The sequence below is a fragment of the Lytechinus pictus genome, chromosome 12 (genome assembly GCF_037042905.1).
Source record: "Lytechinus pictus isolate F3 Inbred chromosome 12, Lp3.0, whole genome shotgun sequence".
NCBI lineage: Eukaryota > Metazoa > Echinodermata > Echinoidea > Temnopleuroida > Toxopneustidae > Lytechinus > Lytechinus pictus.
This window is the reverse complement of record NC_087256.1, coordinates 31,152,435-31,171,809: the sequence shown is the minus strand read 5'-3', so window position 1 is coordinate 31,171,809 and position 19,375 is coordinate 31,152,435. Positions and strand designations below refer to the sequence as shown.

The window sequence follows — 19,375 nt, the reverse complement described above, 5'->3', positions numbered from 1 at the left end:
TTATTGTTGAGTTCATCCCGGAATTCCATAGGTCATAGGTCATTTATGCCCAAATAGGCCTCCCATTAAAAAAAGAGAAAAAAGTCATTGCATGGCCGTTTGCTTGCCATGGGCATGCATGCATGAATACTGCATGGGCGGCATATTAATGCATGTAGGCCTAGAAAGCAATAAATGTTGCCTCACGCGTAATAAAAAAATATTCTAAATGAAGCAAATGTATGCGGACATAGGCCTAAAAGTTACGACAAAATGAAAAAAAAAAATCCCTTCATGCCCCCCCCCCCCCCCCCTCCCCCATTCAAACCGGACCAATCTGCATGGCATTGCGCAATGCACTGTGCATTCGACCGTGTGCACAAAACTCAAGAGAGTCCTCCGAAACTTTCAGCCTGTCTCGCTCGGCAAACAGGTATTGAGCGGGATTTCAAACAACACTTCCCCTTAACATCCGGCCGGCCGAGCGCGCGTCTTGGATTTGGATGGACGTCTGGTGATACGGCTAATCTCTTCACGCAACCTCGAAGTCTGAACGAAACAGAACTGATTTGGACTTAATTTCCGACTGTCACATTGAAGACCGCTGGACATATCTCCACATTGGTTATTCTTACACTTGTTAGGTAAGTTTGAAGACACACAATGGCACTAGAAACTGTCTGCATGATTACGAAAACGCTTTTTCACAATCACAGGGCGATTTTTTTTTGGCAAGTTCTATGCTCCATCAATTTGATCTCGTGCCTGTGGGAGGAATGGAAAAAGAAAGTTCAGGGGCCGATGGCCGCATGAGTAAATGAGTTGACACTAACTGACTATTAAAAAGGACAAATAGATGCCAACAAAAAAAGAAAACGTTTGCATATGATTAATAATATGGTAAGAATTTGCGAGCGAAACGAGACGCGATAACCTGTTGGCCGGAGTGTTGTCTGTTGGTCTGTGATTTTTGTGATTGTCAATATCTTTAAATGGACTAGGCCTAACTGAAGTCAAAACACATTTTATCTTGGTAATGATTTTCATGTGTTTTTCATGGAATTTTTTGCTGTCGTACCCCTGCCAGAACCCCTCCCTGTCAACACAAGTGCATCTAATTTTGTCTGAAGCCAGGAGCAGCAATAATAGACATTGGGTGATTTCAAGTACGGTGTTGAAATCTGGTGTTGGTGTTGTGACAACACCAACACCAGCCACAACACCGTACTTGAAATCAGGCTGGTGTTGGGATTGACCTCGGAAAATATGACGTATTTCCGGCAGTTCGTGTTGAATGTTGTCTGCTGAACCCAGCACTGCGGCTGGTGTTGACGATCTACGTGCAATTTCCCCATTCACCAACACCAACCCCCAGGGATTGGGAAAATCATGATTTCAAGTTCGGTGTTGGTGTTGGCAATCTCAAGCTCGTGAACGGGTGGCGAACACGATGAAACATCCCCGTAAAATTAGCTTTTACAGTTAAGATGAGTACAAATCATTTGAGCTGTATATATTTTGATGAAGAATAATGTTTACTCTTTCAAATTCTTGAATTAATTAAAACATTGGTATTCTGTACGATGAGAATTTAATGCATTTCTCTCCGATTTCATTTTCGTCGTCGAGACTTCTCGCGTGAAGTTGAGATGATTTAGCAGCGCAGCGCAGAGGCGTGACGTCATGTGTTATCGATAACGCAATAGGTATCATTCCTCTGAACCCAGCTCGGTGTTGGAGCTCGGTTCAGCGGCCTTTTTACGCTCTCAACACCAACACCAACGCCAAACACCGAACTTGAAATCACCCATTCTATTAGTAGGGTGTCTGAAGCCACACTGAAAAGTGTCAGCATAAAACAGGCTGATTTAGGGGAAAATATGGCACATATTTTCGGGGAAGTTCAGGCTACTAGAAAAATGTGATCTGAATTGATTATTAACTTGTGTTTGGCATGTATTGATAGAGAAAATTCAGGGGCTTCTTTTGACAGTAAGGACAAGTTTATATGATCATTTTAAATAAGGATTTAGAGATAAATTGCAAACCCTTATTTTTGTGTGTGTTGAGATTGCCATTTCTCCATGCGTTTTCTATGGGAAAATGAAATTTCTGTTTTGCACAATTTTTTTCACTTTGTCGCAATTTTTCATTGTGATCTGGTTTCCAAATCTTTATAAAAATCATACCATCAGATAGAGCATAAAAAATCCTATTGGACTCTTTATGGACAAGTTTTTGGCATTAATAATGAATTTATAACAGCTCTCGGAAGCTAAAAATTTGGATTTGTGTGTGTCCATTTCTTAACTACACAGACTATTGCAGAGAAATGCTGAAAATTGACCTAATTTCATTCTTCTTTTTTGCAGCCAATAATTTGATTTTTTTTCTATGGCAAGTGCCCCCAAGGCCGAGTCTGCGCAGTCCCCCTTGTCTGCGCACACGCGTATCTGCGCGATTCTAGTAAAAGAAGATACGCAATGAATACAGACTTTACACATGCAATACATAGACAGATATGCATTAAAAAATCCAACTCAAAATGGTGGAAAAATAATGAATTTTGGGCTTTTCATTTGACGGCCTCAAAATGCAGACTTTCTCATCAAAATCCCCGAATCATGTGCAAAGTGAATGGTTGCGCAGACATGGGGTATAGTGAGACCACCACATATCGACCACCTTGCGTGCATTAAAATTATTGCGTATTACAAACGATACGCGCGGGAGAGTAGGCGCAGTGTCCATAGGAATGGTAAGAATCGATTTTACGAGAGAAAGAGAAGGGGAAAAAGGTAAAAATTTAGTAGAATTTATCAAAATTGTTTAGACCCGAACCCGCCCAGTTTCCGATAGGAAACGGCTTTAGAACAAATATCCGTCGTCAATCGTCGAATCATGTGCCGGAGCTTGCAGTAGAAGTAGTGAGACGATCATTTAGCATGTTGACATAGAACTGATTTGGAAGAGTCAAAATATTTCGCCACCGCGACAAGAATCGGCCGTAAACTTAGTGTATCGCGGGTGGTCAGTTTCAAAAGAAGGGTGCAAATGTAAAACCGTCGTATTCGTTGTTCGCAGATATATACGCGAATTGAATCTGAGTAACTGATCGAAACACGGGAATCTGATCTGCTCAATTTTCTGCACAAATGAGACGAAAACTAGGTAAAACTGATAAATATTTTCGCTGATATGATGCTTAGAAAATTAGGTGGTCGATAAGGGGTAGTTCCAACCATACCAATTTTTTTCAATCTTAAAATGACTGCACAAAGTTTTTTCCAAGAAAATCCTATATGTCTTTCATACTTTTATGAGATATTTGGTACACTTACATTAATATTAACTGAAAGATTTTGTGAAATAAAACAAATTTCATGTTAAAGCTTAATTCATACCGTTAGTTGCGCAGACTTGAGCCTTTTGGGGACTATCATCATACTTTGTTTGATCGATGAACAGGCTTAGTCCTACTCGTTGGAGTAAGCTCTAAACTAAACTATAGGTAGTGTACCGAAGTGGATTGCACCAGTGCGACAAGGGTGAGGGGGGCTATTCGTCCTTAGTAACCCCAAAATGACTGGAGATCTAATTCTGCTTTGAATATGTTTATAATGAGCGTACACTGTTGAGGGAGGGAGATTGTGTCACTGTCATCATCATGGCAATGGCGTATCCAGCATCAGCCATGACGAAGAAATGTATGGGCCCATGCACAGCATATTATTAGAGTCACTATTGTCCCTAGGCAATTGGGCCCATGAAATGCTTTGCAGGATCTGATGCTGGATGCCTGCCTGTCATGGAGTCCTATTGCCAGGCTTAGCTAGGGACTTTTTTTAACGTTAAGTTTAGTTGGATCTTGACTTGTTGAAGTTTCTAATGCCTGGGTAAATGACATTTCTGTTTGGGCTGGTCAAAATTTTGCCAAGTTTTTTTTCACTTTATCGAAATGGTGCATTATGATTTTATATCTAGATCTTTGAAAATAATTTTACCTTTACTTTTACCCAAGATTCTGGTATAGTGCTGATGATCCCAGCAGTCGTGCTTCAAGTTCAAGGCCTTCATCCTTCTCATTAGTTTGGTATCTTCATAGCAGTCTAGCTTGGAATCTAATTCATAGCAATAGAAAACAGGAAGAATTCTGAATTCAATAAAAGATCTGCGCTTTTTGTTGACAGGTTTTTGGCAGATCTTACCCAAAATTTGAATTCAATTAGGGTCTACAGTAGATCTACGACTATGGTAAAGCCCAGTGTTTCTGGCAAAATTCATTTGGCTTAATTTTATGCCCAACTACCTTTAAATCTGTTGTTAAATCTGCCAAGTGCCAACTAAGTGAATGTTTAGTCAATTTTCTTGTTTTTATTGGTGAAATTTAGGTTTGATTTTGATGGAATAAATGCTATTTTTAATTTTGAACTGAAAAAGAAATTGATATCATATGATATTAGTCATTGAGACAAGTGAGGGATTCAAACCCGTGCCATTACGACAGTGCAGCAGAGATGTTTCACCCAATGCCTTGATTAGACCACTCAACCAGCAACCAGAGCAATCGACGGCAGAATTGAGTGTTCTATAAAACGTAAAGGCTTAATAGGAAATGATGTCTAGATCATATATATTGCTTGTCAATCCAGTGAAAAAAAAAATGTTGGGGGAAATGCAGTCACATGATCTGTTTCCAGTTCAATGCCTACATTGCAGTTCTGCAATTCCAAATGTGTATACATGTATATATCTTTATTCCTTATAACAAGGGCACCTTCAAACAATGGCTCGTCTCGACCAATGGCATGAAGATCGAGAGTTGGCAGTCGAGGTCTACGCATCCCTGTGCCATGAGGAGACCCGTATCCTACCCTTCCAAGCTAAATCTCCGCAGCTGAATCTCCGCCGTTTCCTGGTCGATTGGCTTGCCATCGTGAGCGAGAACTTGGACATCGAAAGCCCGGCTCGTCATCTAGCCGTTTATCTTCTGGATCGCACCATGGATAGGTTTACTGTCAGCGGTGAAGCCTATTTACAGAGACTGGCTCTTGTCTGCCTCCTGATAGCAAGTAAGTTTACTCTGACAAGCATGGTTGTCCTCTTATGAAAATAGTTTTAAAATTGAATACAGAGTATTCACCTCACCATGACAGCTTCTGATCCAAATTTATATTTGGTGCAAAGGTTCACATCGAAACTCAAACATATCTTTTATCCAGTGTACTTATAAAGCATATCTTTGATTCAATGGTAAATAGTTCTCTGATCCAAAGTTTCAACTTTGATTCAGAGTTGAATATAATTTGAAAATTATCATTTGAAAAGTATCTCTCTCATCTAATGTTAAAATTCTTAGAGAGCTTTAATAGCTTTAAAGCTGATACATTCCTCAACTTTTCATTGCAGCAAGGAGTTAGTTTCTTGAGATTTGACCGGACCTCCCAAATTCCTTGACAGAACTCATTTCAGGCAATGGAAAGCTGCCATCAACATCATAATGATAAAATACACTTTTTTCTGAGCTTCTTTCATAGTATTTCAAATTTTGAGAGGTGAGGGATTTTGGAACCCACTGATATAGTTCCTAATGGCAATAATATATATTTTTAATCTAGAAAAAGTGCAAATAGGGAAAGGTTCAGCACACCTTGAAATTATACTCTCAATAATCATATTTGTTTTATTATGACACACAGCCAAATTTGAAGAGAAGGAAGTCAAAGTGGTCAAACTGACCAATCTTGCCAACCAGATCAACTCTGATGAAACGGCCAAGAAGGAATTCTTCCAAATGGAACTCCTGCTCCTGGATTTCTTTGACTGGAATATCTCAGTCCCGACGGCACTCCACTTTGTAGACTACTTCTTAATGGATTCTATCGGGCCAAATGATCTTCATGGAGGCAAACCTCTCACAAACTTTGATGCCTTGATTTACCTGGAGAGATATGCACAGTACTTCCTTGAGATTAGTTTACAAGGTAATCAAGATATATTTTTTGTTTTCATATAATCAAGCATTTAGATGTAATACCAAATATCCCCTTAACAATGACGTAATGATCTTCTCTCTCTCTCTGCTGAAAACCTTTGTCTACCTTTCTTGTGATATTTTTTTCAGCAAGATTTTCTTTTTTCAAGAAATTATCGAATGAAGGCCAAAGTCTGACTTGGTGTTTAGTGTGACAACAACTTTCTTATAATTTGAATGTACCACATAACACTATTTAATGAAAGCCACATAACACTATTTTATGAAAGCCTTAAATGTTACATTTTCATTTGAAAAATATTAATGCTTATCATAAATGAAAATTGGGAATGGTCATTTGAGAAAAGTTGTTCACGAGCTCGCTTTGAACTGGCTTAGTATTTTCAAGGAGAGCACAGTCGCGGTAAAGAAAATTATCGGCTTGCTTACTTAACTTTTCACTTCAACATTTTGAGGAAAGAAAATTTTCACTAGAAAGTTGAAGATAATATCATTGGCTTTTATATATTAGAATACTTTGTTGAAAATAAGTATTTGGTAGATAATGCCTAATTGTATTGATACAATTCTGGTATATAATGTTCAAAGCCTACTGCTTAGAAAAAAATGCATAGCTATAATTATACTGTATTCAAATAATAAATTTCCTTTGTAGAGTAGATATTCAACTTTACAATACATAGACAGTGTTTTGAATTAATCCCAAGTTCAATGGTGGCCATGACTGTGGATGCCCTGTTGAGTTTTAAAAAAAAGTTTTTAATTTTTTTTTGTGAGAGTTGTTTTATTTTCCAATCCATTTTAATCATACTTGTGTCTGGGGCTTCTATGATATGATACCAAAACCTAATAACAGATTTTATAACAGATAATGCCATTGGATATCGACCAGTTTCTGATTAGAAGTTACTGCACTTTTATTTAAACCAAGGGTACATTTTATTTGAATATTTATGTATCTATGCTGTAATAAACCCCTAATTGAAATTGGCACTCTGGAAAAGTGACCTTTCCTGGAAAATATTGGAATAAAAGGCCTGCATAGAAAACAAATTTGTAACATGTTCATGAAGAAAAGAGGAGTCAAAGAAGAAGAAAATGAGAAGGGTATCCTATTGTATTCACTTCCTGTCCCCCCCCCCCCATTCAGAGTTCATGGCCTAGCTACTGAGTGGCTTATTGTGTTAATATCCTGTCTCTTTTCATTGAGAGGGGCCTTGATTGCTTTTATTGATTTTGGGGGATCTTTAGAATTTTACATAATACCCATATTATCATGCAAGTGTGGACTGGTATTTGCAGCTTAAAGCCTAAATAGTATAACACCTTCTTACAGTTATAATCTGGGATCCAGTTGCTTCTTGATTTATCCCCATCTTATTCTAAAATATTTTACCTCCTGAAAATTAAGAATTGTGATAAGGTCATGAATGTCAGGATAATGGGTGAAAGAGCTTTCAAAATGCCCTTGATTTTCTCTGAAGTTTCCTCTCCTATGAGAAAATAATCACATCAAAAAGCCTTGCGAGTATGGAATGTAAATGTACACTGTAAAGTGAGTTGTGCCAAGTGAGTTGGTGGTCAGAAATCTTCTGTGCCGGTTGGGATCGGCCACTGCCGTCCACTGCAGCGGTAACACTGATGATGGGTGCGAGTGAGTTATTGGACTTCACTTGAATGTATACGGTACTGGTATGCCTCCAACAGCCTATGTGCATATCGATGGTGCCAGAGAAAATGGGACATCCCAGTTATTTAGAAAAGATTTTAATTATTTGAATGTCAAGTAGAATGAAAAGAATACTGATTGTCTTACATGTACTCTCAGATGGAATGTAAGCCTAAAGTGTGCTACCGGCCGTCTCTTGTTTTGTCAGAACACCGGAATGGGAAATACATCACAAGAATCCATAAATTTGCTTCAGACAGATTCTAATGGCTGGCATATAGTAGAGAATTCATCCAGTTCTTATTAGTATTCACATTAGTTCTGAAGATTAATAGTGAGTCTTCAAATGTTTAAATTGCATAATGTCATTGCCTATTATTGTCTCATGGATTCCACGACTTGGGAATTTATCTACATGTTCTTCTCATTGTTTCAATTTTAGTGAAGAATAATAGTGAGTTATTGTCAAATATTTAAATGGTGCTTTGTCATCAGGGTTGGGCTCAATTACTTTCTTCAATTACAATGGCGTAATTGACCAAATGTTCAATTACAATTTACATTCTTTTAAATTATAATTACCTATTACTTTTGTCAATGACAATTACAATTAATTACAATTTCAATTACTTTCTACAAAAGTCATAAATGAAATCGATTTGTATTCTGTATTTTATGTAATATAATTTTGTACTCTTAGTAAATAAGCTTCCATTACTTAACTTGGCGATATTTATTTTGTAAAATTTTATACTTAAGTCTAGTATGATATGCTCAATGATAATTATATCCTTAATTTCCTTCATAAATTTTGTTGAATTTTGTATTTACTATGTCAATGATATCATACATCTTAATTTATATTTCACAGCTATTGTTTTGTCTACAGGATAGTTTTCACATTTCGTCAATTAAAAAAAAAATGAATACAGTACTAGTCACCATTCTTTGAATCACTATTGCCTGTTTCGGCCGGAGAGCAATGGATTTGGTCCACTGATCATGCTGATTCTATTGTTCTCTGGCTGAGGCAGGTGGTGCTGAGTCTGGGAATTGTGACTGGTAGTGTATTTTATCTCTAAACAATTTTGTATTAATGATAATTCTGATTTTAAATGTTATTGAATTCACTCATTACTGTACATTACCCAAGTTACTATTTTATCTATTATGTATATATTGTTATTTTATGTTAACAGGACCAGGCTGGAAAACAGTTAATCTGAGCCTGTTATCCTGTATAAAGATATTTTAATAAAAAAAAATAAATAAATAAATAAACATAGCACCACCTATTTCAACATAATTCTATTAAAGTTACAGAGTAACTGACAAGATGAATGTTTATGTTTAAGAGCACAGATTCTGCCTACGTGTATTACACATACTCTTTGATGCTGAGGCAGTTTACATGAAAAAGGTCATGAAATTAAATCATAAAGTAAGTTTATTGTAAAGTAATTGAATGTAATTAAAAGTAATTGACAATAATTAAAGTCAATAACATTTTTTTCTATTACAATTATAATTACTTTCCCTTTCAAAATTTCAAATACAATTACAGTCATTGAAAAAAAATGTCATTACGTAATTGATCAATTAATTACCTTGTAATTGAGCCCAACCCCGTTTGTCATTGCCTCTTATTACTTGGATCTCTTATCATGCTCTACTCGTTAGATCACACATTCTCCACATTACAACCGTCATTGGTAGCAGCAATCTGTATAGCAGCATCTCGTATATGTCTTCAACTCTCACCTACCTGGACAAACCAACTTAAGAAACTTACCAAGTACTCCTGGGAACAGATCTCCCCTTTCATTGAGACCATGCTCAAGTAAGTACAGGGGGATGTCGATAGAGTGCATACTAGGCCAGGGACGAACACCCTTTTTGCCATTCGATTGCTTGCCAGGGTAAACAATCAAATAGTTTGAACAATGAAGATTCCTAGATCATCAGAAATCACAAAAACGTTCTCACAATAACTAAAGAACCGTTTGGTGAATCAACTTAAAACCTGGTTCGTTATTGGAGAGCCGATCTGATGAGATCCCGGGGACAAAGATCACTGAAGTAATTAAATTTACCATTCTCGTGGTAAATAAAGAACTGTTTAAGGGGTTAACTTTAAACTATTTTAAAGGTTCCGTTGCTCAATTTGCTGCTTAAACTTCATATTTCTTGAGATTCTTGCTTCATGACATTAGTTGAAACAATTCTAGAGATATTGTAGTATAATATTATATCCAGTTCCTAGTTTCATTTTGGTTATCCGAAAATTGAATGTGAAAACAGTGAACTGTCAGTGAGAAAACGATAACATGATTTTCCACATGTAAATGTAAGTAGAAATATTTTATTTTTGTTCACCTTTATTTACTATTCCATTGCTTTCAGAGCACATGAATCAGACGAAAAGGCTGCCAAACGCAACACCACAGTCAGTAAGAAGACACACCATGGATATGTCACCAGTACCCCTGCCAGTGCTCCTACTACGAGTATACCAATACAACCAACGGCATGTTAATCTAGGACGCGGATGGTGTCCAGATGTCAGCGTTCTTGATAGTAGTATATACATGTAGCGACTGTACTCTGCTTGAACGCTGAGAAAGGACAACAAGGTGGATATCAAGGAATCTTTGCGTCACCTTAAATCACACCATTGCATGTGCTGGTATTGTTTTGCTCTCGACTTGATGAAATGACAGTGGTCAACATGGTGCAAGCTTCTGTAGGTGACCAAAGGACAGAACTCATCGAGAAGCTTCGGGATAGATGATCAACTGCTACACCTCTTGGAGATGGACCTTCTAGACATAAATGGAGTATAAATTTGATGGAAGTGTACTGTATGGATTAAGGTTGACATGTTCGTATAGTTTATGCTATGACAGAACTTAGGAATTGGTGATCAATGGCAGTACCTCTCAAAGTCAGTCACAAACCGTCCTTAAATTTGGTAGGAGTTTGCTGTATGAAGGAAGGTTGTACCATGAAGTAGAATTATTTAGTCTTCTTCACACATGCGTAAGGTACTGTAGCTTTGAATGGCCGGAATCCTTCTTTATAGTGTCTTGTCACATCAAATTCTCCAATTTCACCATCACCGAATGGGGATCAGGAGATTTGGTGTTAAATCGTGCCTGCGGCACAGCTGAGAACATGACTGTTAAGTATAACCATTGATTTACTATTTACAATCAGGCTGAAGCTGGCTAAAATTCATGGGAATTCTGTTGTTGCAGTTTGATCAGGTTCTGACAAAGTACTATTTTTCCTCTTAGATTATAATGTAAAGGTTATATCACTGCTAAAACCAACTCCTGTGTTATCTACCTCAACACAATATGAATGTGGTAACTCAGTTGGAGTCTTAACTCTTAACAGAATGTGCCATTGTTCAGGACAAACTTCTATGCAGGCATGCTGTACGTAAAAATGTAAAAGTTAAACAGGGTCACGTTTGAAAGTGTGTACAACATATCATGTAAACGTTTGTGCATTGGTTAGTAGTGTACACACTATGAAAAGAGTCTTACAGCTGAATATTATCGAAACCAAAGAATACATCTATTTATGCTGTAAGGTTGGCATTCCTGATTGTATACAGAAGCAATTTACATGGCTCATGTTAACAGATATATGTGTTAACAGATGCTTATATGTGTTTACATATTCAGATGTTTTGGTTTTCATATTGTTTTTGAAGAAAAATTTCCGTTTAATCTTGTTGATTTTTTTTTTTTTACACCCAACAATTGATGTGTGTGATATGTACCAGTCAGTGTTCAAATCATGTTTTGTTTTATAATAGTCTTTCAAAAAAATGATCAAGCAGCTTGATGATACGCAAATAATATTCATGGGTGCAATGGACAAAAAAATTCATGAGGTGAAAGATGAAATGATTCATGCAACGATGCATAGCGGAGTTGAATGGATCATTCATTTCATCTTTCATCGAATGAAGTATTCTATCCATTGATCGAATGAACATTCATTATTCGTTTTATATGACACCTAAAAATAGATTCTTGTCATTTGGCATTTATAAATTTGAATGCGAAAGTGCATTTAGTGCCAACGCAGTCTTTTGATTGTCGCAAACATACAAACACACACATTGTGTAAACACGAGTGTTTTTACGCGTACTGCCGATGGTCTTGGTGCGCGCTTGCAATGGACAAAATTATATGGATCCTAAAAATCGCACGATAGATGGATCCAAAATTGCAAGGATTATTATGTCATTGTAAAACAACCAGTCAAATTACAAGGATCTATAAAGGTGTCATACATGTATAATCAAAATTATGCAATACACATTACAGGGAGTAAGAAAGAGAAGCAAAGAAATAAAGGATTATAATCTTTATTCCTTTGATGAAAAGAAGCCTTTCATAAATGATAAGATGGACAGTATTCATACTAGGTGAAGACAGGTAATAATATTGTAGTATTAGAAATTAAGAGCCAAGTGGTGTATGGAATGGGACTCATATGGCCAGTGGAGGACCGGACCCGGAGGAGACAAAGCATTGGAGGGGCACAGCATTGTTCACAAAGAATACAGTGCCCCTACAATCATTTGTCTCCTTCGGGTCACGGTCTGCCACTGCATATGGCTCAGCAAGTGATGTCAGAGATATTCCATGAGTTATGCCCAATATTCCATGAAATAAAGCCAACACCCAAAAAAGATATTATTAAGCAAATTATGTCAGTTCACACTTTCAGTTGACAGAACCCCATCTCATAAAATGATTTTGATCCCAGAAATTTCATTTATTTATAGCTTTATGATATCATTAAGTATAATTACTGCTCATCCTATTTGCATTGCTTATATAGCATGCGTTCTTTATTTCTCGCATTTGTGCATTCGTGGAAAGCATGCAATGTGTGTATGACTTAATATTGAACACCAAGTTTTGTACATGATCTTCTGTCAAATTATTGTGCTTTATTGTGCAATACGCTCTCATATAGCACAGGCAAATTTTGCGAACCAAAACATACATGTAGGTTTTGATGCATTGTAGAATTACACCCCCCCCCCCCCTTCCCGAAAATATTTAATACTGCATCAATTCTGTAAATACCCAGCTGAAGAATAAGTATATGCATGTATATTTCATGCATCAGAAAATAGCGAAACTTCTTTTTAATACATATTTCATACAGTGGCAATTAGGTTTAAGTAAGTTATTGATTATGTTTAATATTGTATTCAGGTTTAAATGACTTTCAACTGAGTTGAAAACAACAAATGTATTCATTTTCAAAACAGAAAATCATTTTTGAAATAGAAAATTACTGTCCTTATATTGCTGAATTATACGAGCTTTATATGTTCATTATCATTTCTTATTGTTATATCAGCTGTACACTATTCTACCTCATCAACTCTAGTCCAGTAATGTAATCAGATTGTCTTTAGTCACCTTTCCTGGGTTGGACTTAAATATAAATTATCCTTAGAGAACTTCACTAAGAATTTTTCTAACCTGAATTTGGTTTATGGTTCCAACATGGTATCTACATATTCAGTCATGCTTAACCCTTAAAAGGACTGGGGGGGGGGGGACCATGATGGCTCCCCTCAACGCTTCGCACGATATGTCCGAAACGCAAAAAATATAGAGCCGCAGAATTTTATGACTTTTTCTTTGAAGTCTCACGCAACTTTTGAGATCAAATTAGTAATGTACGGGTATAGTTTTGCAAAGCCACATGCTTTTTTAAGAGACTATGTCATGCCAAAAATGGCTCATTTTAATCCTTTGTGTACAAAGTCTATATGGGAGATGAAATTCATAAATAAAAGGGTGATTATTTTTCATTCTAATTGGTCTGCTTAATTAATTTGATGTTTAATTTAGTTGTTAAATGGTCTGTAATAATTTCTATTGAAAAGAACAATGAAAAACAAAAGATGAAAACACCAAAAATACATATAAAGTTCTAAAAAACAAAGGAATACATAAGGAAACGTGGCTTTCGTAATTTTTCTTTGTGTCCTTTAAATAAGATTGCAAAGATTACATTAGGGGGAAAATTAAAATTTGAAATAATATTGGGTGTTAGATATGCAAATAATGTTTTCCGCATATAAATTTGCATATTTTATTCATAATAAATTCTACAAAATGTTGGGAATTTTTTAATGTATTGGCTTGTTTATGTGGTAAAGAATGTTCATGCCAAATTCAGACGTAATTGCGCGAACGGCGGTTGAGATCAAAAGGGGGCATCATGCCCCCCCCCCATCCTCAATAAATCTCAAAAAAGCCCAGTCCTTCCTTTTAGAGTTAAAACAAGAAGAGGAACGAATTTACCAAGCTGTGACTGAAATGTAATCATGTTAGCAACATTATTTGTGACTTTGGTTATGACTCAAGACATAAGTGCCCCAACAGCCAGATCTATAGGTATTGATACATGTAGGCTGCTCTTTGAATGAAATGAAGATTACTTAAACACCTTGGCCGTTAATTTATATTTTTCAGTAAATTATATTTAAATTTGGATAATATGAAAATAGCTCAATGATTCATATGTCGTGTATGAATATCTAAAGTGATATTAGAGAGTTTGGATATGACAAAGATGTCATGAATGATGAGTTTTGATATCTTAAGTGTTTTCTTGTTTGTGCTTCTTAAGTAAACATTTTTTCTTTGTCAGCTGACCTGGATTAGTTTTACTCAAGTTAAAAAAAAAAGTCCGTAGGAATATCTATGTGCTTCAGAATCACCGTTTCCGTTTTGATTTGTTTATTTTTTTCTTGTTGGCTATGTGACGTTTTTTTGCAATGAAATGTATTTCAATATTCACAACTCACTTTATTTCAGGTAAAAATATTGTACTCGTTCTTAAAGTGTACTGAAAAAGAAATATGTTATTTTAATCATATGCAAATGAAATGCTGGATTTAAGCATGAACACTGCTTTAGATACTTTCTCCCTAGAATCATGTATATTATGATCTGTTACGTATTAATAATTTGTAAAATAGATAAATAGAAAATAAAAAGAATAATATGATTAGGTATTCAAAGTAAGGATTAAACACATATTTGTTGTGTTAATTTGATCTCAAATACATGTAATGTGAACTAAGTGGATGCTTCACTTTTTGTTGTAGACATTCTGGCAAGTGTTAAAGCCATAATCATAACATAGATACCTTTTTCTGTCTCCTATAACTATGATAAATTCTTTTATAATATTGATATGATATTCATTATGTTGGAGAAGTGATTTCACTGGTATTTGTCTTGGTATTGACACGATTTATTGATATTTATGAATAAGTTTACAAACATTTACACTAAAAGCATTCCTAAGTCTTGACAGTAAAGTGTGCTGAATTGAAATAAGTGTGTGTATACATTCATCTTGTTTTGGATGAATGGAGTAAGCCAAGCAAATTGCCTTTTCAAATTGTTTTGTTATTTATTTTGTAAAGAAAGTTTTCTCATGAGTTAGAAGAAATGAAAAACATTTATTTATTCCATGAGTTGTGCCAAAGATAAAGAAATAGTATGAAATATCTCTTTACTATGTTAAACAAAAGTGAAAACAAAAGAATGGAACAAACACCACAATTAAGTTTGTTATTTGTGTTTAATTGTCATGTAATTTGTGTTGAGGTTCAGCCCCCACCCCCATCAAAATATATACATCTGGATATAAATTGTGAATGGAGATAGAGAGGGGGGCAGAGAAAGAGAGAGAGGGGGGGGGGGGTAATGTGAAAATGAACGGAATGAAAAAATAATATGTAAATCGATCTATGTTGTATATGCGTCGCTGTCCCGTTTGTATACCTGAAAAGGGTAGGGGTCGAAAGGGGCCCAAGTAACACCCTCATTTTGGGGAGAATGACTTACTTAAGTGCACCTTTAAAACATATTTTCTCCCCCCCCCCCCTCCCCGATAAAGAGTACCAAAAACGTCAAGAAAATGAATTAAAGAAATAAAACGAATCATATGACAAAAATCGCAAACCAGCAACCCCTGAAGTTATTGCCATTTTAGCACCAAAGTGATATTTCCTTGTGAAAAGCATGAGCTAACCCAAACATTTTTTTCAATTTGGGCCAAAAAGTGATGATTTCTTAATTAAATTCCAATTTCCAAAAGCTGCACTGGATGACCATCTTACCGACAATGAGTGTTCCTGTCCATTTATTTAGTTGGAGAAGCACTCATAAAGTAATGCAAATGAAAAACAATATAGTATATTATCGGGGTACTATCATAAAGCACTTCGTATCATTTATAGTTCTGCTTTCCGTTCTCAAACGGACCCACTTTTTCTTGAAAGTAAACAGTTGAAAGTCAAAGACCTGTATTTATTCCAGTTAGGGCACCTCATGTATAATTCCAATAATGCACTTCCCCATATTTCTTATGCATGTTCCCTAGAAATAAAATTTATCATAACTATACCCCACGAGGCACTGACGAATTTCATACAACTTATAGAACTTAATTATTGGCCCAAAATACATTCATATAGAACGGTCCTAAATTCTGGAACTCCCTTCCTTATAATGTTAAAGACAGTGTCATGGGCGGATCCAGGATTTTTCGAAGGGGGGGGGGGCACATTTTCCCGAGGGAAAATTTGACAAGCAAAAATTATTCACTTTCAAAAGGTGGGTGGGTCACACTTCTGTTTTAACGACATTTTTATATTACAAATTTTAATTGTGCCTCTCAAGGGGGGGGGGGGGGCACGGGCCGGCTGTGCCCCCCCCCCCCTCCCTGGATCCGCCAGTGGAAAGTGTCTCTTTAAATGTATTCAAACGTAAACTCAAACTTTCCTGCCTCATTCCTATAATTCTTCGCAACGGAACTAACATTCATTATTATCTTGTTTATCATCCTTACATTTTTTTTCTTCATTGTTTCATCTTTTTATTTTATATTGTCCAGTTATATCAACTTTCGTTATGTCAACAGATCAAGCTGGTATGTGGTCAGCCCCTCCCGTTTCTGACTTTTCCTCCGATTTTTTTTTCTTATTTATGCTTATCGTATTCTTCTTATTTTGTCTTGTCCTGTCCTGTCTCTTGTTTTGTCTTGTCTTCTTTGTCTTGTCATTCCTAATTCCATCTTCTCTCTTCTTTTTCTTCTGTCTATAATGCGCAGTGCATCCTTCATAGCGGAGACCTCTTTGTGTGACTAACCCTCCATCTAGTCATATGTTTACATCAATCTGATTTCCACCTTTTCGTTCCTTCCATTTTTTCTTTCCTGTATACGCATATAATGATTAAGTCGACAATTTACCTTTTTTTTCATTTCCAAGGGGGATCCGCACTTTACAAGCATATGTTTCATAGTGGACCCCCTCATTTCCATTTATGCTCAAATTTATACTGTTTTTATTTACGAGTTAAGAAAATGTTCATCTGTAAAATTGTACCCGATTTATATTACTTTTTATTATGTTTGAATGGAAATGAAATAAAGAATTGAATTGAAATAAATTATGCTTGCCTCTTGTAATTTTCACCTTATAACCAACTTGATTTTTAGGGGGCTCTTATAATTAACCGCCCTAACTCCCTCTGATGAAAGAAAAAAAATTGGGTGTTTCCCCACGTACGTACCTACAACCTGCAAGGCCAAAATACATTCAAAGCCAATCATCAAGCCTCCCTCCCCCCAAAAAAGCCCAAAAGTACATACGCCGTACGGCGAAACAACTGCCATGAGTAGGGAAAGGCGGGGTAAGTTGAGCATAGGGGCAAGTTGAGCCACCACCCCCAGGCCAATAATGAATGAGTCAGACATTATGGTGGTGTCATGTATTGATGACCCATTACATAACCCTTAACCCCACCACATTGTTTTCAACTTTGAAACAAAAAGTATTTTTTTAGAGGGAAAAATACAAATTTCAGCCAAAAAAGTAAAAAAGGGTGTGAAATAGATAAGTGTTTTTTACACACACACTTCTTTACATATAATAAAGCATAAGAACAACATTGTCAGTCCAGGTATGGATCTTCATTCTTGTCACAGTCTTTTACATGATGGATACATAAGAAATGTGTGGATGCGAAATTATCGCATTAAGTTCGGACTGGGGTAAGTTGAGCCAGCAAACATGGGGCAAGTTGAGCCATGGTAATTCTTATGGAAATGTAAATAAAAACACAATCAAACCTTAAAAAGCCATCGATATGCAGGCAGAAAAGAGCAAATTCACATGACAGTTCTTTTACTTTTAGAGAATGTTAGTATTTTTAGAGAATTAGCAAGTGAAAAGACTTTAAATAAAAAATTGACGTGCTGGTTCTTCCCGCATACATTTTGTACATAGTTTTTGTGGCTCAACTTACCCTCGAAGGTAGCACAACTTACCCCACAGATGGGGCAAGTTGTGCCACTTGACATCGTTTTTTTCAAAGGTCACAACGACTTTCAGTGTGGGGGTAGAAAGTTGTATATAGGTGAAAAAGATTTCCCAAGAATCATATTTAAAGGCAAGGTACTTATTTCTACATTATTATTAGTCATATCAATTCTATCATGCAAAATGCAAAAAGTGTCACAACTTACCCCGTCTTCCCCTACTGCTTTTAATTACTGTTCACTGCAGGTGCGGATCCAGCTTTCGCCAATATAGTCCAGGAAAAATAAGGTTTGACCACAAACAAATTGCAATAGAATTTTTTCAACGCAATGCATTTCCATGACGTCCCCAAAATGACATACTAAAAGTCCAGAAAAATCCATTTCGTGGAAAGATGTCTAATTTGCATAAATCCAAAATGGCGGCTACCGTAAGAATTTTTGATGATTGATAGTAGTACAAACATTGTTCTGATCATAGCACTTTTAATAATTATGATAAAAGCATGAAACTTTCACCAGTGTTATATCTTACCATAGGCTTCATTTTAAAATCAAAATGCAAGTCAAATTTGACCTCCGCTGACCTCTAGAGGTCAATGACCTTAAGGTCAATGACCTCTAAATATCAGAAAATTTATGTTTTGCATCATTAGTACATAATAAATATGGTTATAATGAAAACAAAATGATTCAATATTGACTTTCAAGGTATCTTGATATTTTAGAAAGAATTTGGTGGGTTATAAGTCTTGACCTTTGACCCGGGAGAGCTGGAAAAGGTCAATGACCTTAACATTTTAGAATATTGACACGTAGCATCTCTGATTTATGAACAGGCTTCTAGTGTAAAAATTGCAATACAATTAATTTGAGCACGATGCATTTCCATGACGTCACCAAAATGACATACTAAAAGTCCAGAAAAAGCCATGTTAGTACACAGCTCCTCGTCATAATATTTAAGGTTACCAAAAATTTTCTGTAGAATCTGATTTTTTTTGCTACTTCCCCTATTTTGAGGGTGCTGAACATGAATCTGCTTGTTGCCAAATTTATAATTGCCGTCTTCGACCGTTGCCATGGCAACGGATTCATTTATCAAAAATAGCTTGTATTTCCCTGTAAATCGTAGATAAACATGATATAAATTAGCCAATAGATAAAATTCAAGGTTCCAATTAAATACAAATGAAATTCAAAATATTTAAGATCATCAAAATGATTCCAATTGGCCCGTTGCCATGGTAACGGCTCATTTTTCGTCCAGAAAAGTAAAAATTTTGATTTAAAGTTGTAGAATCTGTTTTTTGTTTCATTTTCCCTGCGTTTAGGGTGTTAAAAA

General features: G+C 36.0%; 1 protein-coding gene across 1 annotated transcript; it reads left to right on the top strand.

The window, feature by feature from the left end:
• The first annotated feature begins 325 nt into the window (after positions 1-325).
• Positions 326-15,226, top strand: LOC129272738 (cyclin-J-like). Its single transcript, XM_064107792.1, has 5 exons — positions 326-623; positions 4,752-5,051; positions 5,679-5,963; positions 9,324-9,483; positions 10,047-15,226. The coding sequence occupies exons 2-5, from the start codon at positions 4,766-4,768 to the stop codon at positions 10,177-10,179; spliced, it is 864 nt and encodes a 287-aa protein (XP_063963862.1). The 5' UTR covers positions 326-623; positions 4,752-4,765; the 3' UTR covers positions 10,180-15,226.
• Positions 15,227-19,375: the final 4,149 nt, after the last annotated feature.

What these genes read in the sequence shown, in the direction of transcription:
- LOC129272738 (XM_064107792.1), top strand. Translation starts at nt 4,766, where the DNA reads ATGGCTCGTCTCGACCAATGGCATGAAGATCGAGAGTTGGCAGTCGAG. An exon ending in CCTTGAGATTAGTTTACAAG is followed by an intron (nt 5,964 to 9,323) that starts GTAATCAAGATA and finishes TCTACTCGTTAG; the next exon opens with ATCACACATTCTCCACATTA. An exon ending in TTCATTGAGACCATGCTCAA is followed by an intron (nt 9,484 to 10,046) that starts GTAAGTACAGGG and finishes CATTGCTTTCAG; the next exon opens with AGCACATGAATCAGACGAAA.